The sequence below is a fragment of the Entelurus aequoreus genome, linkage group LG09 (assembly GCF_033978785.1).
Source record: "Entelurus aequoreus isolate RoL-2023_Sb linkage group LG09, RoL_Eaeq_v1.1, whole genome shotgun sequence".
Classification (NCBI taxonomy): Eukaryota; Metazoa; Chordata; class Actinopteri; order Syngnathiformes; family Syngnathidae; genus Entelurus; species Entelurus aequoreus.
Window position 1 is genome coordinate 63,099,241 of NC_084739.1, and position 16,119 is coordinate 63,115,359.

General features: G+C 40.3%; 1 protein-coding gene across 27 annotated transcripts in view; it reads right to left on the reverse strand.

Annotated features, from left to right (window-relative positions):
* Nucleotides 1–16,119, reverse strand: part of LOC133657617 (ankyrin-3-like) — a 280,491-nt gene that overhangs the window by 97,904 nt on the left and 166,468 nt on the right. For 24 of the 27 annotated variants that reach the window (XM_062059155.1, XM_062059163.1, XM_062059154.1 and 21 more), the window contains one exon: nt 5,259–5,382. In XM_062059155.1, coding sequence (XP_061915139.1) covers nt 5,259–5,382 — 124 coding nt within the window. Of the gene's footprint in view, nt 1–5,258; nt 5,383–5,717; nt 5,857–6,268; nt 6,592–16,119 lie in introns of those variants that run through there. The other 3 variants (XM_062059158.1, XM_062059157.1, XM_062059159.1) reach the window with 2 other exon arrangements.

Here is a 16,119-nt window from a genome sequence, read left to right on the forward strand (position 1 = left end):
GACTGTGCAAACACATTTGGTTCCCATCCTGACTGTGTATATACACATTTGGTTCCCATCCTGACTGTGTATATACACATTTGGTTCCCATCCTGACTGTGCAAACACATTTGGTTCCCATCCTGACCGAGCAAATACATTTGGTTCCCATCCTGACTGTGTATATACACATTTGGTTCCCATCCTGACCGAGCAAATACATTTGGTTCCCATCCTGACTGTGTATATACACATTTGGTTCCCATCCTGACCGAGCAAATACATTTGGTTCCCATCCTGACTGTGTATATACGCATTTGGTTCCCATCCTGACCGAGCAAATACATTTGGTTCCCATCCTGACTGTGTATATACACATTTGGTTCCCATCCTGACTGTGCAAACACATTTGGTTCCCATCCTGACTGTGTATATACACATTTGGTTCCCATCCTGACTGTGTATATACACATTTGGTTCCCATCCTGACTGTGTATATACACATTTGGTTCCCATCCTGACTGCGGTTAATACATTTCCAGCAAGTAGGAATAGGAATATTTTCCTAGCTAGAGCATAAACAATATGTTTAAGACCTCACTTTTACACTCTTTAATCCAATATGGTAATGCTGGCTGGGGCTGAGCCAATCAGTGACCACGATACTGGACAGCTCACTCTGACTGGCTTGGTCTCCTCGACTTTTTAGGTTATTGAGACATTTTTATGTTTGCATAGTTTGCATAATTTAGGCCAACAATATGTAACCCTGATGCCATACCATGCCTTTTTTGCTTCTGATACAATACCGATATTTTGGAGCCTTTAGTATTGACAGATACCAATATTTATCTGATATCAGCAAAAATGATATATACTTTTATTATTTCGTAGTGTTAGAAAAGGTTGGATCAAGTGAAATAACTCAGAGAACAATGAATGGTAGGTTTGAAAAACACTAAAGATTTGTGCTTTGAAGTGGAGTGGTAATTAGTTGTTGGCGACCTCTAGTGGCCACAATAATTAAGTTCAGCTCATGACAGTTTTTGAATGGTGCGGACACATTTGTTACTGGATACTTTCTTCTGCCTTGGAGACTTTGTATCTCTAAGTAATATGCAATTATAATTATTTGATACTTGTTTATATGGACAAATGTCTTTTAAACTGCAATGGTGTTCAATTAAGGACACTTATGTCTAGCTTGTGTGCTATTGTGTGCTTAGATGTTGTGTAGCTGCTAGCTCCTAGTAGCCTGTAGCATGCTTAGTCAACTGGCAACCCGCGATGAGGTGGCGACTTGTCCAGGGTGTACTGCGCCTTCCGCCCGAATGCAGCTGAGATAGGCTCCAGGACCCCCCGCGACCCCAAAAGGGACAAGCGGTAGAAAATGGATGGATGGATGGCTGTCTGCCGTGCTTTGTTGGAGCAGGACTGCTTGTGTGGGATCTTGTACATGCAAGACAATGTCATTCCATACTTGTTTGGTTTTTTCTGATATCAGAACGACAATCCCTACTTGTGTCGCTTTTTAAAGTGCTCCCCCTCTGGTCAACATATGAAATAACAAGTGTGTGTAAGAAATTGAAATGCGCCCACTTTGGCCAAAATGATTTAAAAAAATAAAATAAATATATATATAGAGACATACTGTAATAACTTGAAGTAAATAATGAAGATTAAAAACCAATTACAAACAAAAAAAAATAAAATAATTAAAAGCAGTGTTTTTCTCACAATGTGTCAATTTTTTTCTTATAAAATTGGGAACAATTTCTCATATTCTTTCCGTTTCTGTAATATTGCAATATTTTCTCGTAAAATTACTTTTTTACGTAAAATGATTACTTTTAAAGCAAAATGGTGACATTTGTCAGAAAAAAAATCTGAATTTTATCACAACATTGCCAACTTTTTTGTTGTTCTTGTACAATAGTGACATTGAGAGTAAAATTATGACTTTTGTCATAATTTTGCCAAGCAAAATTCTGATTATTTTCATAATGTTACCAAAATGTTAAGTTTTCTTATAAAATTTTGACTTTTGTCAAGTAATATTATGACTCTTTTCATAAAACTGCCAAAATTGTAAGCTTTTCTTGTGAAATTGCGACTGTTATGGAGTAAAATTCCAACTTTTATCATAATATTGCGCAAATGTTCAGTTTTTCTTGCAAAATGTTGACTTGCATTGAGCAAAATGACGACTTTTATTATAAAACTGCCAAAATTCTAACTTTTTCTTGTGAAATTGTGAACTTTTTTCTTGTTTTAAAGATCACGGTTCGATTGATCTTTTACTACAGTCAGGGAACAAAATGTAACACATAAAAGTGATACGACTTATTTTATTTGGATGGTCCCCAAACAGGAGACTTTGACAAGAAAAGAGGGTTTTCAAGTTCTGGGTACCGAACGCCCCGTTACGAGTACACGACACGTTACGAGTACACGTGGTGTTACGAGTACACGTGGCGTTACAAGTACACGACGCGTTACGAGTACACGTGGCGTTACGAATACACGACGCGTTATGAGTACACGACGCGTTATGAGTACACGTGGCGTTACGAGTACACGTGGCGTTACGAGTACACGTGGCGTTACGAGTACACGTGGCGTTACACCCCCCTGCTAAAAGATGCTGCTGTGTTTTCATTGCAGTCATTTTCTTTCATATTCTTTCTGTTTCTGTAATATTGCAATATTTTCTAGAAAAATTATTACTTTTAAAGCAAAATGGTGACATTTGTTAGAAAAAATTCAGAATTTTATCACAACATTGCCAATTTTTTTGTTCTTGTAAAATAGTGAAATTTTTGGAGTAAAATTATGACTTTTGTCATAATTTTGCCAAGCAAAATTCTGATTATTTTCATAACGTTGCCAAAATGTTAAGCTTTCTTGTAAAATTGTGACTTTTGTCAAGTAAAATTATGACTCTTTTCATAAAATTGCCAAAATTGTAAGCTTTTCTTGTGAAATTGCAACTTTTATCATAATACACAAATGTTCAGTTTTTCTTGCAAAATGTTGACTTGCATTGAGCAAAATGACGACTTTTATTATAAAACTGCCAAAATTCTAACTTTGCCTTGTGAAATTGTGACCTTTTTTCTTGTTTTAAAGATCATGGTTCGATTGATCTTTTACTACAGTCTGGGAACAAAATGTAACACATAAAAGTGATAAGACTTATTTTATTTGGATGGTCCCCTTCATGAGACTTTGACAAGAAAAGAGGGATTTCAAGTTCTGGGTACCGAACGCCCCGTTACGAGTACACGACACGTTACGAGTACAAGTGGCGTTACGAGTACACGTGGCGTTACGAGTACACGTCCCATTACGAGTACACGTCCCGTTACGAGTACACGTGGCGTTACGAGTACACGTGGCGTTACGAGTACACGTGGCGTTACGAGTATACGTGGCGTTACGAGTACACGTGGTGTTACGAGTACACGTGGCGTTACGAGTACACGACACGTTACGAGTACACGACACGTTACGAGTACACGTGGCGTTACGAGTATACGTGGCGTTACGAGTACACGTGGTGTTACGAGTACACGACGCGTTACGAGTACACGTGGCGTTACGAGTACACGTGGCGTTACGAGTACACGTGGCGTTACGAGTACACGTGGCGTTACGACTACACGTCCCGTTACGAGTACACGTGGCGTTACGAGTACACGACACGTTAAGAGTACACGTCGCGTTACGACTACACGTGGCGTTACGACTACACGTGGCGTTACGACTACACGTGGCGTTACGACTACACGTCCCGTTACGAGTACACATGGCGTTACGAGTACACGTGGCGTTACGAGTACACGTCCCGTTACGAGTACACGTCCCGTTACGAGTACACGTGGCGTTACGAGTACACGACACGTTAAGAGTACACGTCGCGTTACGAGTACACGTCGCGTTACGAGTACACGTGACGTTAAGAGTACACGTCACGTTACGAGTACACGTGGCGTTACGAGTACACGTGGCGTTACGAGTACACGTGGCGTTACGAGTACACGTGGCGTTAAGAGTACACGTGGCGTTAAGAGTACACGTCGCGTTACGAGTACACGTGGCGTTACGAGTACATGACACGTTAAGAGTACACGTCGCGTTACGAGTACACGTGGTGTTACGAGTACATGTGGCGTTACGAGTACACGTGGCGTTACGACTACATGTCCCGTTACGAGTACACGTGGCATTACGAGTACACGACACGTTAAGAGTACACGTCGCGTTACGACTACACGTGGCGTTACGACTACACGTCCCGTTACGAGTACACGTGGCGTTACGAGTACACGTGGCGTTACGAGTACACGTGGCGTTACGACTACACGTCCCGTTACGAGTACACATGGCGTTACGAGTACACGACACGTTAAGAGTATGCGTCGCGTTACGAGTACACGTGGCGTTAAGAGTACACGTCATGTTACGAGTACACGTGGCGTTACGAGTACACGTGGCGTTACGAGTACACGTGGCGTTAAGAGTACACGTCGCGTTATGAGTACACGTCCCGTTACGAGTACACGTGGCGTTACGAGTACACGACACGTTAAGAGTACACGTCGCGTTACGAGTACACGTGGCGTTAAGAGTACACGTCGCGTTACGAGTACACGTGGCGTTACGAGTACACGTTATGTTACGAGTACATGTGGCGTTACGAGTACACGTGGCGTTACGAGTACACGTCGCGTTACGAGTACACAACACGTTAAGAGTACACGTCGCGTTACGAGTACACGTTATGTTACGAGTACACGTTATGTTACGAGTACACGTGGCGTTACGAGTACACGTGGCGTTACGAGTACACGTTATGTTACGAGTACACGTGGCGTTACGAGTACACGTGGCGTTACGAGTATACGTGACGTTACGAGTACACGTGGCGTTACGAGTACACGTCGCGTTACACCCCCCTGCCAAAAGATGCTGCTGCGTTTTCATTGCAGTCCTTTTCCCTCCATTGTTGCAGCGCTGCACTGTCCCCAATCCAAGCTCATCCGAGCGTTTCATTGTTTCAAACTTTGTAACCCGGCCACACAAAACGCTGATTCACGTCATCTTCAATCATTCCCTGGCAACTTTCCAGTTTGTGTTTGTGTTGAAGAGCATTCTCCCACCGCATGCAGGATTTACCAGCAGGTGTCATAAAGCACCCGAGCAGTGACGTAATGTCTTTTATTTCTCTTGTTTGAGCATCCTGACTTCAGGAGGAACGAAAAGAGCCGCACTCTCACCTTGCTGAGCGGGCGCCGATGCTGAAGCCCAAGTAGCCCTCATGGGGCAGAGAGTCGTCCCCCAGCTCTTTCAGGTCCTGGGGCCGCAGGTACTTGTCCGTGTCCCCAGTTAGAGCATCCTCACCTGGCGGAGGCACAGCATCATGTTAGAGGTGACAATGCGGCAGAAAAAAGAAGGTATGATTGTGACGATTCTGGGGGGGCCTTTTGGGTCATTTCTCAGCACCGCACCTGCAGAGCACACTGCAACTTTGAATTTGGCCTATTTTATTGATTCGTGTATTTATGGCAATGGTGCAATAAGAATAACAACCACAGCACCAAGTAGAAGCATGCAAAAAGAGAAGATGATGCATCTACATCTACATCTGCATCTACATCTATATCTGCATCTACATCTACACCGTGCAGCAGACGGCGTCCGGAAAAGGCAGAAAAAGTCAAGCAGCACAACCACACCTCGGTCAGCGGATCGGTGGACGATGACACGCCGCTCCACGAAGCCGGCAGGGCGGCGAGAGTGCTTGGCTTTCTCCCTCATGCTCGGCGGTTGTGAGCGAGCGTGAAGCCGCAACTGCTCCTTCACCGCAGCCCCTCCCCTCCCCTCGCCTGCCGCACTACACTCGCGGCACGCCGAAGCCACCTTCCGGGTTGAGCTTTTCACAATGCCGCCACACAACTCGCCGTCGTCGAACCTAAACGTGGACGGATTCGCTGTAAATATCAACTTAACTACGCAACACGCTACACGAAACGTATTAACAAAGCTAATAGTGCTGCGGAACGGACTAGAGAGTTTATATCAAACGAACGTGGCACTTTTATTTTGAAAGCTCAATTCTTTTCCTGTCCGCGACAGCGTTTGACTTGACAAGCACCGGGTCCCATTTAACCACAGAAACTTCTTCAAAAACATGCGAAAATAAAGTTACATCTACCCTAGAAATTCAATAAAAAACGTATCGCATCCTATTTCGGGTAAAAATAGACTATTTGTGTAATTAACTTACCGTAATCTGACGTCGCCATTAAAGTGCCGGGTCGTTTTGTTTATATTTCCCCACTCATTAAAAGAACTCATAAACTCCACTGATGAACAAATAAAGTCCTTGCACACCGAATCCGCTTCAAATACTCCACTATTAGTAGAGAGAGGAGAAAGTGCGAGGACCGCTGCCTTCTGACGACGTGCAAAGTCGCAGTTAATTCTCCTGCGACCCTCCGCTCACAGAAAGCTTCTTATTGGCGGAACTTGTCCGGAACGCAGCCGAGTGGACAAAGTGTCCAAACACACTAAACTGTCACGGCTGAAATAGTTTGGAAGAACCAGGCAAACATTGCACAAGATAAGTTACTTTGTGCAACATGTAAGCTGCATGACAATATAGATGAAGTGTGTGTGTGTGTGTGTGTGTGTGCACTTGTCTCACCATCCTTGTGTGGACATACACTTGATAAACCACCCTTTCTGTGAGGATCTTTTAACTTGTGAGGACATTTGCCTGGTCCTCACAACTACAAAAGTAAAATATTTGTTTTACTTTGTGTGTTTTGCATTCTGAAGTGAGGTTGCAACTAGGGATGTCCGATAAATGCTTTAAAATGTAATATCGGAAATTATCGGTATCGTTTTTTAAATTATCGGTATCGTTTTTTGTTGTTGTTGTTGTTTTGTTTTTTTTTGGTTTTTATTAAATCAACATAAAAACACAAGATACACATACAATTATTGCACCAACCCAAAAAACCTCCCTCCCCCATTTACACTCATTCACACAAAAGGGTTGTATCTTTTTTGTTATTAATATTCTGGTTCCTACATTATATATCAATATATATCAATACAGTCTGCAAGGGATACAGTCCATAAGCACACATGATTGTGCGTGCTGCTGCTCCACTAATAGTACTAACCTTTAACAGTTAATTTTACTCATTTTCATTAATTACTAGTTTCTATGTAACTGTTTTTATATTGTTTTATTTTCTTTTTTATTCAAGAAAATGTTTTTAATTTATTTATCTTATTTTTTATTTATTTTTTAAAAGTACCTTATCTTCACCATACCTGGTTGTCCAAATTAGGCATAATAATGTGTTAATTCCACGACTGCATATATCGGTTGATATCGGTATCGGTTGATATCGGTATCGGTAATTAAAGAGTTGGACAATATCGGAATATTGGATATCGGCAAAAAGCCATTATCTGACATCCCTAGTTGCAACTCTCTACTCCCATCTAGGGCTAGATTTATATTTTTTCATCATTCTAGCTATAGTGGAAAGGGGGGCCCTCACAACCCACTAACCAAACGTGGGTCCACACAAAGTAGGCAAGACATGTATATGTGTGTGTGTGTGTGTGTGTGTGTGTGTGTGTTCTTGTACTTCCACCCTTCTTGAGACATCAACAAGGGAAAGTATCTTCCATATGAGGAGGTGTGAACAAGTGATGACATAAATCATGGTCCCAATCAGAGGTGGGTAGTAACGCGCTACATTTACTCCGTTACATCTATTTGAGTAACTTTTGGGATAAATTGTACTTCTAAGAGTAGTTTTAATGCAACATACTTTTACTTGAGTATATTTATAGAGAAGAAACGCTACTTTTACTCCGCTCCATTTATCTACATTCAGCTCGCTACTGATTTTTATCCATCTGTTAATGCACGCTTTGTTTGTTTTGCTTTGTCAGACAGACCTTCAAAGTAGGATCTATGCATGGCTGCGTTCAGGGACGTGCACATGATTATAGAGGGGCAGGGGCTCAAAGTCAGAAAAGGGCAGGCATTTTTTTTTTGGTCCTTTACACAATATGGAAATTAATGTCAAATTAAATTTGCTAATAGGAAGCTAACTACTTAGCTGTGTGTCCTTTGTAGGTAAAAGTGATTGCCATTTCTTTTGTGTCAACAAATTATGGTCATAATGAGTTATTTTACATTATCATAGGCTTGGAAGACATGAAAAGCAACAAAACACTGGGCTATTTTTTGTTAAAGATAAGCACTTTAATATTGAACATTGAACAGTGCAACATGAACTTTGAAAAAAAAATACAAAAATAAATACCCAAATGGAAAAAACTTCAATGTGAAAATCTGTCCTTCTTCACTTAACTTGATGAAAACACCATCAAGTTGTAACTTATGGTCTATCTCACTTAATGCTCAGACTAAACAACTGAAACGCAATACAGGGCCAAAAATATGGACCAGGGGCCAGTAGAGGGCTGTATCCTTTCTTTTTTTGGCTTTGGGCTGCAGGCATAATCAACATGAATCAAGTTTAAATACAGATGGCAATATTCCTAACAGATTACCTACATCTTATATCCCCAGAATGCTGAAATTATTATTAATAATAATAATAATAATAATTAAAGCTGCAAGCAGCATTGGTCGGGTCCGCATCTTTGGCAGGTGCTAGTCCTAAGTGTCCCAATATTTTTGTCCAGTGGTAGTCCTGAGTGAGACCTACATAGAGGTTTTTGTTTCATGTCTCTACGATATTCGCACTAGGAGTTAGAGGAAGTTGTGTCTGTGTCTTTTTCCTAGGTGTTGCGGCACAGTGGTTGACAGTGGTAAAATCAAAGCAGCAGAGCAGCATCAGCGCAGCAGGTCTTTGAAGGCTCGTAAAATCAAAACCGTAGCACGAATCAAAACGCTTTCGTCAAATTTTAATCAGAAGGGTTCAATCTCTCTCCTGTAGTAGTTTGAAGCCGAAATGACAAACGCGCTCAGAGGAGATAACGTTTGATGTTTGGTGACCGGTTGTAACAAAAATTTAGTTTTGAAGGAGGAATAGCAAACTTACTGTTGATTTTTGCTGAAGGATGTCAATCTATGAAATGTAGGTCTAGGTGAGACCTACATAGAGGTATTTGTTTCATGTCTCTAAGCAGTTTTGTCTGAGTTTTCCTCTGAGAAGCAGTTTTGTCTCTGTTTTATTCAAAAATTGCGCTAGAGCGCAATTTTGAGTTTTGGGGTTCGGTTTTTTTTTTAGATCGCAATTTCCACCAGTCCCGATGTGTGTGTTGGTGAGTTTTGAAGTATTTTAAGGGGGTCAAATTACAGCTCAAAGAGGCAAAAATGAGTGTTTTTAGTACATTTTTGTCTTAAATGGGAAATTGCCAACTTCCTGTTGGTTTTTGCCCGAGGATGTTAAATTATGAAATGTAGGTCTAAGTCAGACCTACATAGAGGTTTTTGTTTCATGTCTCTAAGACCTTCCTAGTGGGAGTTACAGGCAGTTTGTTTTTGTTTTTTCCTAGGGGGCGCTAGAGCGCAATTTTGATTTTTGGGGTTTGTTTTTTTTTATTGGATGGCAATTTTTGCAGGTCCTGATGTGTGTGTCAAATTTGGTGAGTTTTGAAGCATGTTAAGTGGGTCAAATTAGAGTTTTTTGTGGGGTCGGTATAATAATAATATAACCTTACAATAACAATAGGTTCCTTTATACAGGGTACAGGCGGACCCTAATAATAATAATAATTATTATTATCATTATCATTGTTCTTCTTCTTATTATTGTTATTATTATCATTATTATTATTTTGTTAACCCACACAGTAATAGCAAAAGTCACAATAACCTTATATCTAAAACTCTACTGTGAGAGAAATGTGATCCGCCGTAAACGTGCATTTTATTTTGAAAATTAACCCGGTGTTTTATTTTGTACATTACTTCCTGTCCCGCACGATCCGCTCTGCTCTGTGCGGACTTGATGTGCCGTGCTCAATTGATGCGCCGTGCTCCGATGTCCGGCAAAAACAGAAGCTGACACATTGACTAATAGAATAATACAGCGTTTTTCTGAAATATGACCCATATTAGATGCTGAATAAGTGGACGGCGACTAGACCGTAACTCACAGGTTCAAGTTGCTCCACTGTCACGTCTGAGTAACCCTGGCTGCAGCCCGCAGATCGAGGAGGGGCTAAACGTTTCAAGGAAGCGGCAGGCTCAAACAACCCGGTATTACAAGAAAACGTGGAGTTTTTGTACCGCTGTTTTTTTTGTTTGTTTTTTTTACATCCCTGACAGGAATTTATTAATGTTGTTTAAAGAAAAGAAAAAAACACACACACACAGGCAGAGGGCACTTTTTAAGACGAGGCAAAAAAGGGCAGGGGCTCAGGCACCCCATAGGGCCCTATGTGTGCACGTGCCTGCCTGCGTTTCACCAATCAAATACAGTCACTGGTGACGTTTGACTCCGTTTCACCAATCAAACAGAGGCAAAACAACAACAAGCTTAAGCTTACATGAACTCAACATCAAATTTGAGGAAGCACATGGCGGTAAGTAACGTTAGTAGATATTTTGGCTGTCACTGTAGGCTGATGTTAGCTTCCCTGCTATGAATCACTGTCAAATGTACACACACACACACACACACACACACACACACACACACACACACACACACACACACACACACACACACACACACACACACACACACACACACACACACACACACACACACACACACACACACACACACACACACACACACACACACTCACGCATGCATACAAACACCAATCGGTTTATGGCTTGCGTAAAGGCTAACTTGTTATTTTCCTTTGTAATCTCTGCCTACTGAGCCTATGGTGCTGTTAAGTTATTGTGGATCAATTTGCCTTCATTTTTTTATGTTAATGTATTATTATTTAATATATATTATTGTTTTAGTTGCTTAAGAGATATTCCTGGCTCTGAATTTGCTCATTGCTATTTTTATGTGTTTGTGCATTATTTGTTGCCGTCATCATTAAACGAACAGGTTACTCATCAGTTACTCAGTACTTGAGTAGTTTTTTCACAACATACTTTTTACTTAAGTAAATATTTGGGTGACTACTCCTTACTTTTACTCGAGTAATAAATCTCTAAAGTAACAGTACTCTTACTTGAGTACAATTTCTGGCTACTCTACCCACCTCTGGTCCCAATAAGGAAAATCATTGCATCTAATAGAGAGCCAAATACTAGAGTCCGTGAACATTGCTCCAAAGTCAGGATTTTTGTTGTTGATTTCATGTGCATACAAAAGTAAACATTGACAGGTGCAAAGGCAGCAATATATGATAAAACAAGACGGCAGCTAAAGAAGGACTTCCCTATTCATCCTGAAAAAAAACTGCTAATTTTACGGCTTCCGGTGCTGACGTAAGACAACCATGTGACCATAGGATGGTAAGACAAGAATGTACAACAATTCTTCTCTACTAAAGAGGAGAAATATAACCTTAGAGGAAAATCTAATTTAAAACATTTGTATGCACGTACAACAATTATAACCTTTAGCATATCAGTATGTGGAATTAAATGATGGAATGGATGAAGTAAAGAAGTTCAACATTGTACTGATATGCTCCACTTTAAGAAAGAGCTTGTTCAAATGAATAGTGCTGACTAAGTACAAAGAAAAAGAATTATGAAAAATTATTTCAACCTTATTGAAAATAAGATATTCTTCATCTCAGTATGTTAATAATGACTGACTTCATTATATATCACAAAACTGTTGTATTACTCATTCACGGATGTCATTTTACTATAAAGAAGTCAGTGAATGAATGTATATATTTGTAAACACTCTGAAGTGGGAAAGGGGTAGGATTAAATAAGCTTTGCTTCTTCCTACTCCTTTTCAGACATGATGTAAAGTGAAATGATATGAAAGTGTGTGATGTATTATACTGTAAGTGTGTTCATGTTCCAAATAAACTAAAGAAAGAAAGAAGAAAGAAAGGATGAACAAATACACTACGCTACTAAGACTATAGTGGCCATTAACAGTTAGCTTCTACAGCTGGGTTGCCCAAAGTGCGGCACAGGGGCCATCTGTGGTCCCTGACTCCTTTGTCATCTGTGGTCCCTGACTCCTTTGTCATCTGTGGTCCCTGACTCCTTTGTCATCTGTGGTCCCTGACTCCTTTGTCATCTGTGGTCCCTGACTCCTTTGTCATCTGTGGTCCCTGACTCCTTTGTCATCTGTGGTCTCTGACTCCTTTGTCATCTGTGGTCCCTGACTCCTTTGTCATCTGTGGTCCCTGACTCCTTTGTCATCTGTGGTCTCTGACTCCTTTGTCTTCTGTGGTCCCTGACTCCTTTGTCACCTGTGGTCCCTGACTCCTTTGTCATCTGTGGTCCCCGACTCCTTTGTCATCTGTGGTCCCCGACTCCTTTGTCATCTGTGGTCCCCGACTCCTTTGTCATCTGTGGTCCCCGACTCCTTTGTCATCTGTGGTCCCCGACTCCTTTGTCATCTGTGGTCCCTGACTCCTTTGTCATCTGTGGTCCCTGACTCCTTTGTCATCTGTGGTCCCTGACTCCTTTGTCATCTGTGGTCTCTGACTCCTTTGTCATCTGTGGTCCCTGACTCCTTTGTCATCGGCCTTAAGCACGTTACAAAAATAAAATAAAATAGAGATCTCCTCTGCACCCCCTGGTGGTGAAATCTATCAAAATAAGGGTGGTTCCAAAAAGGAGGGATTTTTCAAATTGACTGTGTGTCGCTTTTAAAAGTGCTCCCCCTCTGGTCAACATATGAAATAACAAGTGTGTGTAAGAAATTGAAATACGCCCCCTTTTGGCCAAAATTATTTAAAAAAAAAAAAAATGTATATAGAGACATACTGTAATAACGAAGTAAATAATGAAGATTAAAAACCAATTACAAACAAACAAACAAAAAATAACTAAAAGCAGTGTTTTTCTCACAATGTGTCAATTTTTTTCTTATAAAATTGGGAACAATTTCTCATATTCTTTCTGTTTACGTAATATTGCAATATTTTCTCGTAAAGTTATTACTTTTTTACGTAAAATTATTACTTTTAAAGCAAAATGGAATTTTATCACAACATTGCCAATTTTTTTCTTGTTGTAAAATAGTGACATTTTTTGAGTAAAATTATGACTTTTGTCATCATTTTGCCAAGCATAATTGTATTTTTATAATGTTGCCAAAATTTTTAAGTTTTCGTCTAAAATTGTGACTTTTGTCGAGTGAAATTATGACTCTTTTCATAAAATTGCCAAAATTATAAGCTTTCCTTGTCAAAGTGCGACTGTTGAGTAAAATTCTAACTTTTATCATAACATTGCACAAATGTTCAGTTTTTCTTGTAAAATGTCGACTTGCATTGAGCAAAATGACGACTTTTATTATAAAACTGCCAAAATTCAAACTTTTTCTTGAGAAATGGTGACCTTTTTCTTGTGAAATTCCAATTGACTTTTCACAACAAGCTTTTTTATATTTGTATGTATATGTTATTAATGTTGTAAATACACTTCTTTACATATCTAGAAAGGATGGTCCTAAAGTGGTAGGCATTATACAGAGGTCTCAAGAAGGTAACAAATACAAGTATGTGTGTGTGTGTGTGTGTGTGTGTGCGTGCGTGCGTGTGTTATATCTATCTTGGTGTGTGTGTGTGTGTTAGTTCTCACATCCCACTAGCCCTGCAGCATAATAAGATTAGCCACCTCTATACCGGATTAAATAGAGCCTTCACACACACTGCACAACAACACTTCCTGTTTAGATGAAGAAGGGTCAGAGTCCTCTATCAAGTGACACCTGCAGGCAACAAGCTCATCAATGTGACAAGCCTGGTGTTGTGCTACACCACTTTCTCAGTGACTACAACTTAAACTGGCTGCTGGTGTTGTGCTACACCACTTTCTCAGTGACTACAACTTAAACTGGCTGCTGGTGTTGTGCTACACCACTTTCTCAGTGACTACAACTTAAACTGGCTGCTGGTGTTGTGCTACACCACTTTCTCAGTGGCTACAACATAAACTGGCTGCTGGTGTTGTGCTACACCACTTTCTCAGTGGCTACAACATAAACTGGATGCTGGTGTTGTTGTTATGGTACACCACTTTCTCAGTGACTACAACATAAACTGGCTGCTGGTGGTGTTGTGCTACACCACTTTCTCAGTGACTACAACATAAACTGGCTGGTGGTGTTGTTGTTATGGTACACCACTTTCTCAGTGATTGCAACATAAAGGAGGCTGGGGAACTTCTAGTCACACAGGATGTACAGTCCAAAAGGATGAGGAGAAGCGTGTGCAGGAGTTAAAAATAACAAATGAGCTTTTAGTTGAAAATAGCATGGGGGCTGTCAGTCTGCCAGGAGAGGAAGAGCTCCTTGCAAGGTTCACACATGAAGACAAGGAAACATGTGGCAAATAGGGAGAGAAGGTTCAAGAAAGACTGAGCACTGCTAAAGCTCTTAAGTGGTCATCTATTATGCAAACATACCTTTTGAATGGCGTTCTAACACAGGGGTGCCCAAACTACCACCCACGGGCCAAATGCGGCCCGCTGGCGTCTTCAATTTGTCCCAGAAGGCAGGAGTTGAAGAAACAAAATGGCCTGGGACGTGTATTCTATCATGTACTAAGTGTATTCTATCATGTACTAAGTGTATTCTATCATATACTAAGTGTATTCTATCATGTACTAAGTGTATTCTATCATGTACTAAGTGTATTCTATCATGTACTAAGTGTATTCTATCATGTACTAAGTGTATTCTATCATGTACTAAGTGTATTCTATCATGTACTAAGTGGTCTGACAGCTGCCATCTGGTGGCCAGTGATGGTACCTCAACTATAATTTGTACTTGCAGGAATAATGGACAACGATCCATTTTGAAGTTGCCCTAATTTTTAAGTTAATATGCCATCAGCATTTATTTATATGACCCAATCCAAACAACCTCCTCTAGTCATGGTGCAGAAAAAAAAATCAAAAAGCACAAACATTTAACAAACATGGTCACACATAACACAACTTGCTCACTGAACTTTGTGAATATTATAAAAACGTCCAATCAAACTTTCCATGGGAATTAACAGGAATAAACATTGAATACAACATGCTAGATCTTGCAGCATAATTATTAGCTAAAACGACCTGATTTAATGCAAATTCAGTAGAATTTCAACCCTGCACTGTGCATTCCTCCATCACATGCACAGATAATTGCCAGCATGCTACACACTACAGCAGGGCTATTGAGGCCACACTAGTATTTGAGCCCAAGGAATTCATCCAGTCAGGTAAGTGTTGATGATATTAAATATATTTGATCTATGGTATTTAAGTGTAATAGAGGTGTAATTGCTTGTTACTGTATGACTGTAGACTACTCCAGCAGACTTACACTCCAGCTAGCTAGCTGTTCCTGTACTTGTTACATGATTTTGGGGCCAATATCTCTAGCTAGCTAGGTTTATGTACCACCGCAGTCTCATAATGAACCCAAAATATTTCTCCGTTAGCCGTGATGCTAATTTTCTCTATGTTAAATCCCATTCATTTATGCTAACAACGTTAGCGATCCGAATTGACCTTTTTTGTGATGTGTAAAGTTGAAGTAGCAAATAGTAAATGAAAAGGTGTAGTTTCCTCTGCCTTCTGTTCTGCTAGCCATTCTGTTGTCATACAAGAATGTAGCTTATAGTTTGATTTAGCATGTTCATTTATTCATCTAGCCTATTTCTATTCATTTGTCCATCAGTCAAATATTTTTAAAGACAACTCCAATTGTTTAGCTGACTATTTATATCTGTGTGTGGCATTGCATTAGTCTTTTACAAGCTTCTCATCTTATTCTACACAATAAGATGGACGGTGTCCAACTTTGAATCATCAAAAAATGGTCAAAATTTCCAAACTTCCCGAGCTTACTTGCTGTGGGAAATTTCCGGAAATTTACCGGACACTTTCCACCCCTTGGCAATCCTAGTCGCTGGTTCTAAGGTGAATATGGCATCTATTATGATGGACAAGTGCCCGTTACGTTGTATATC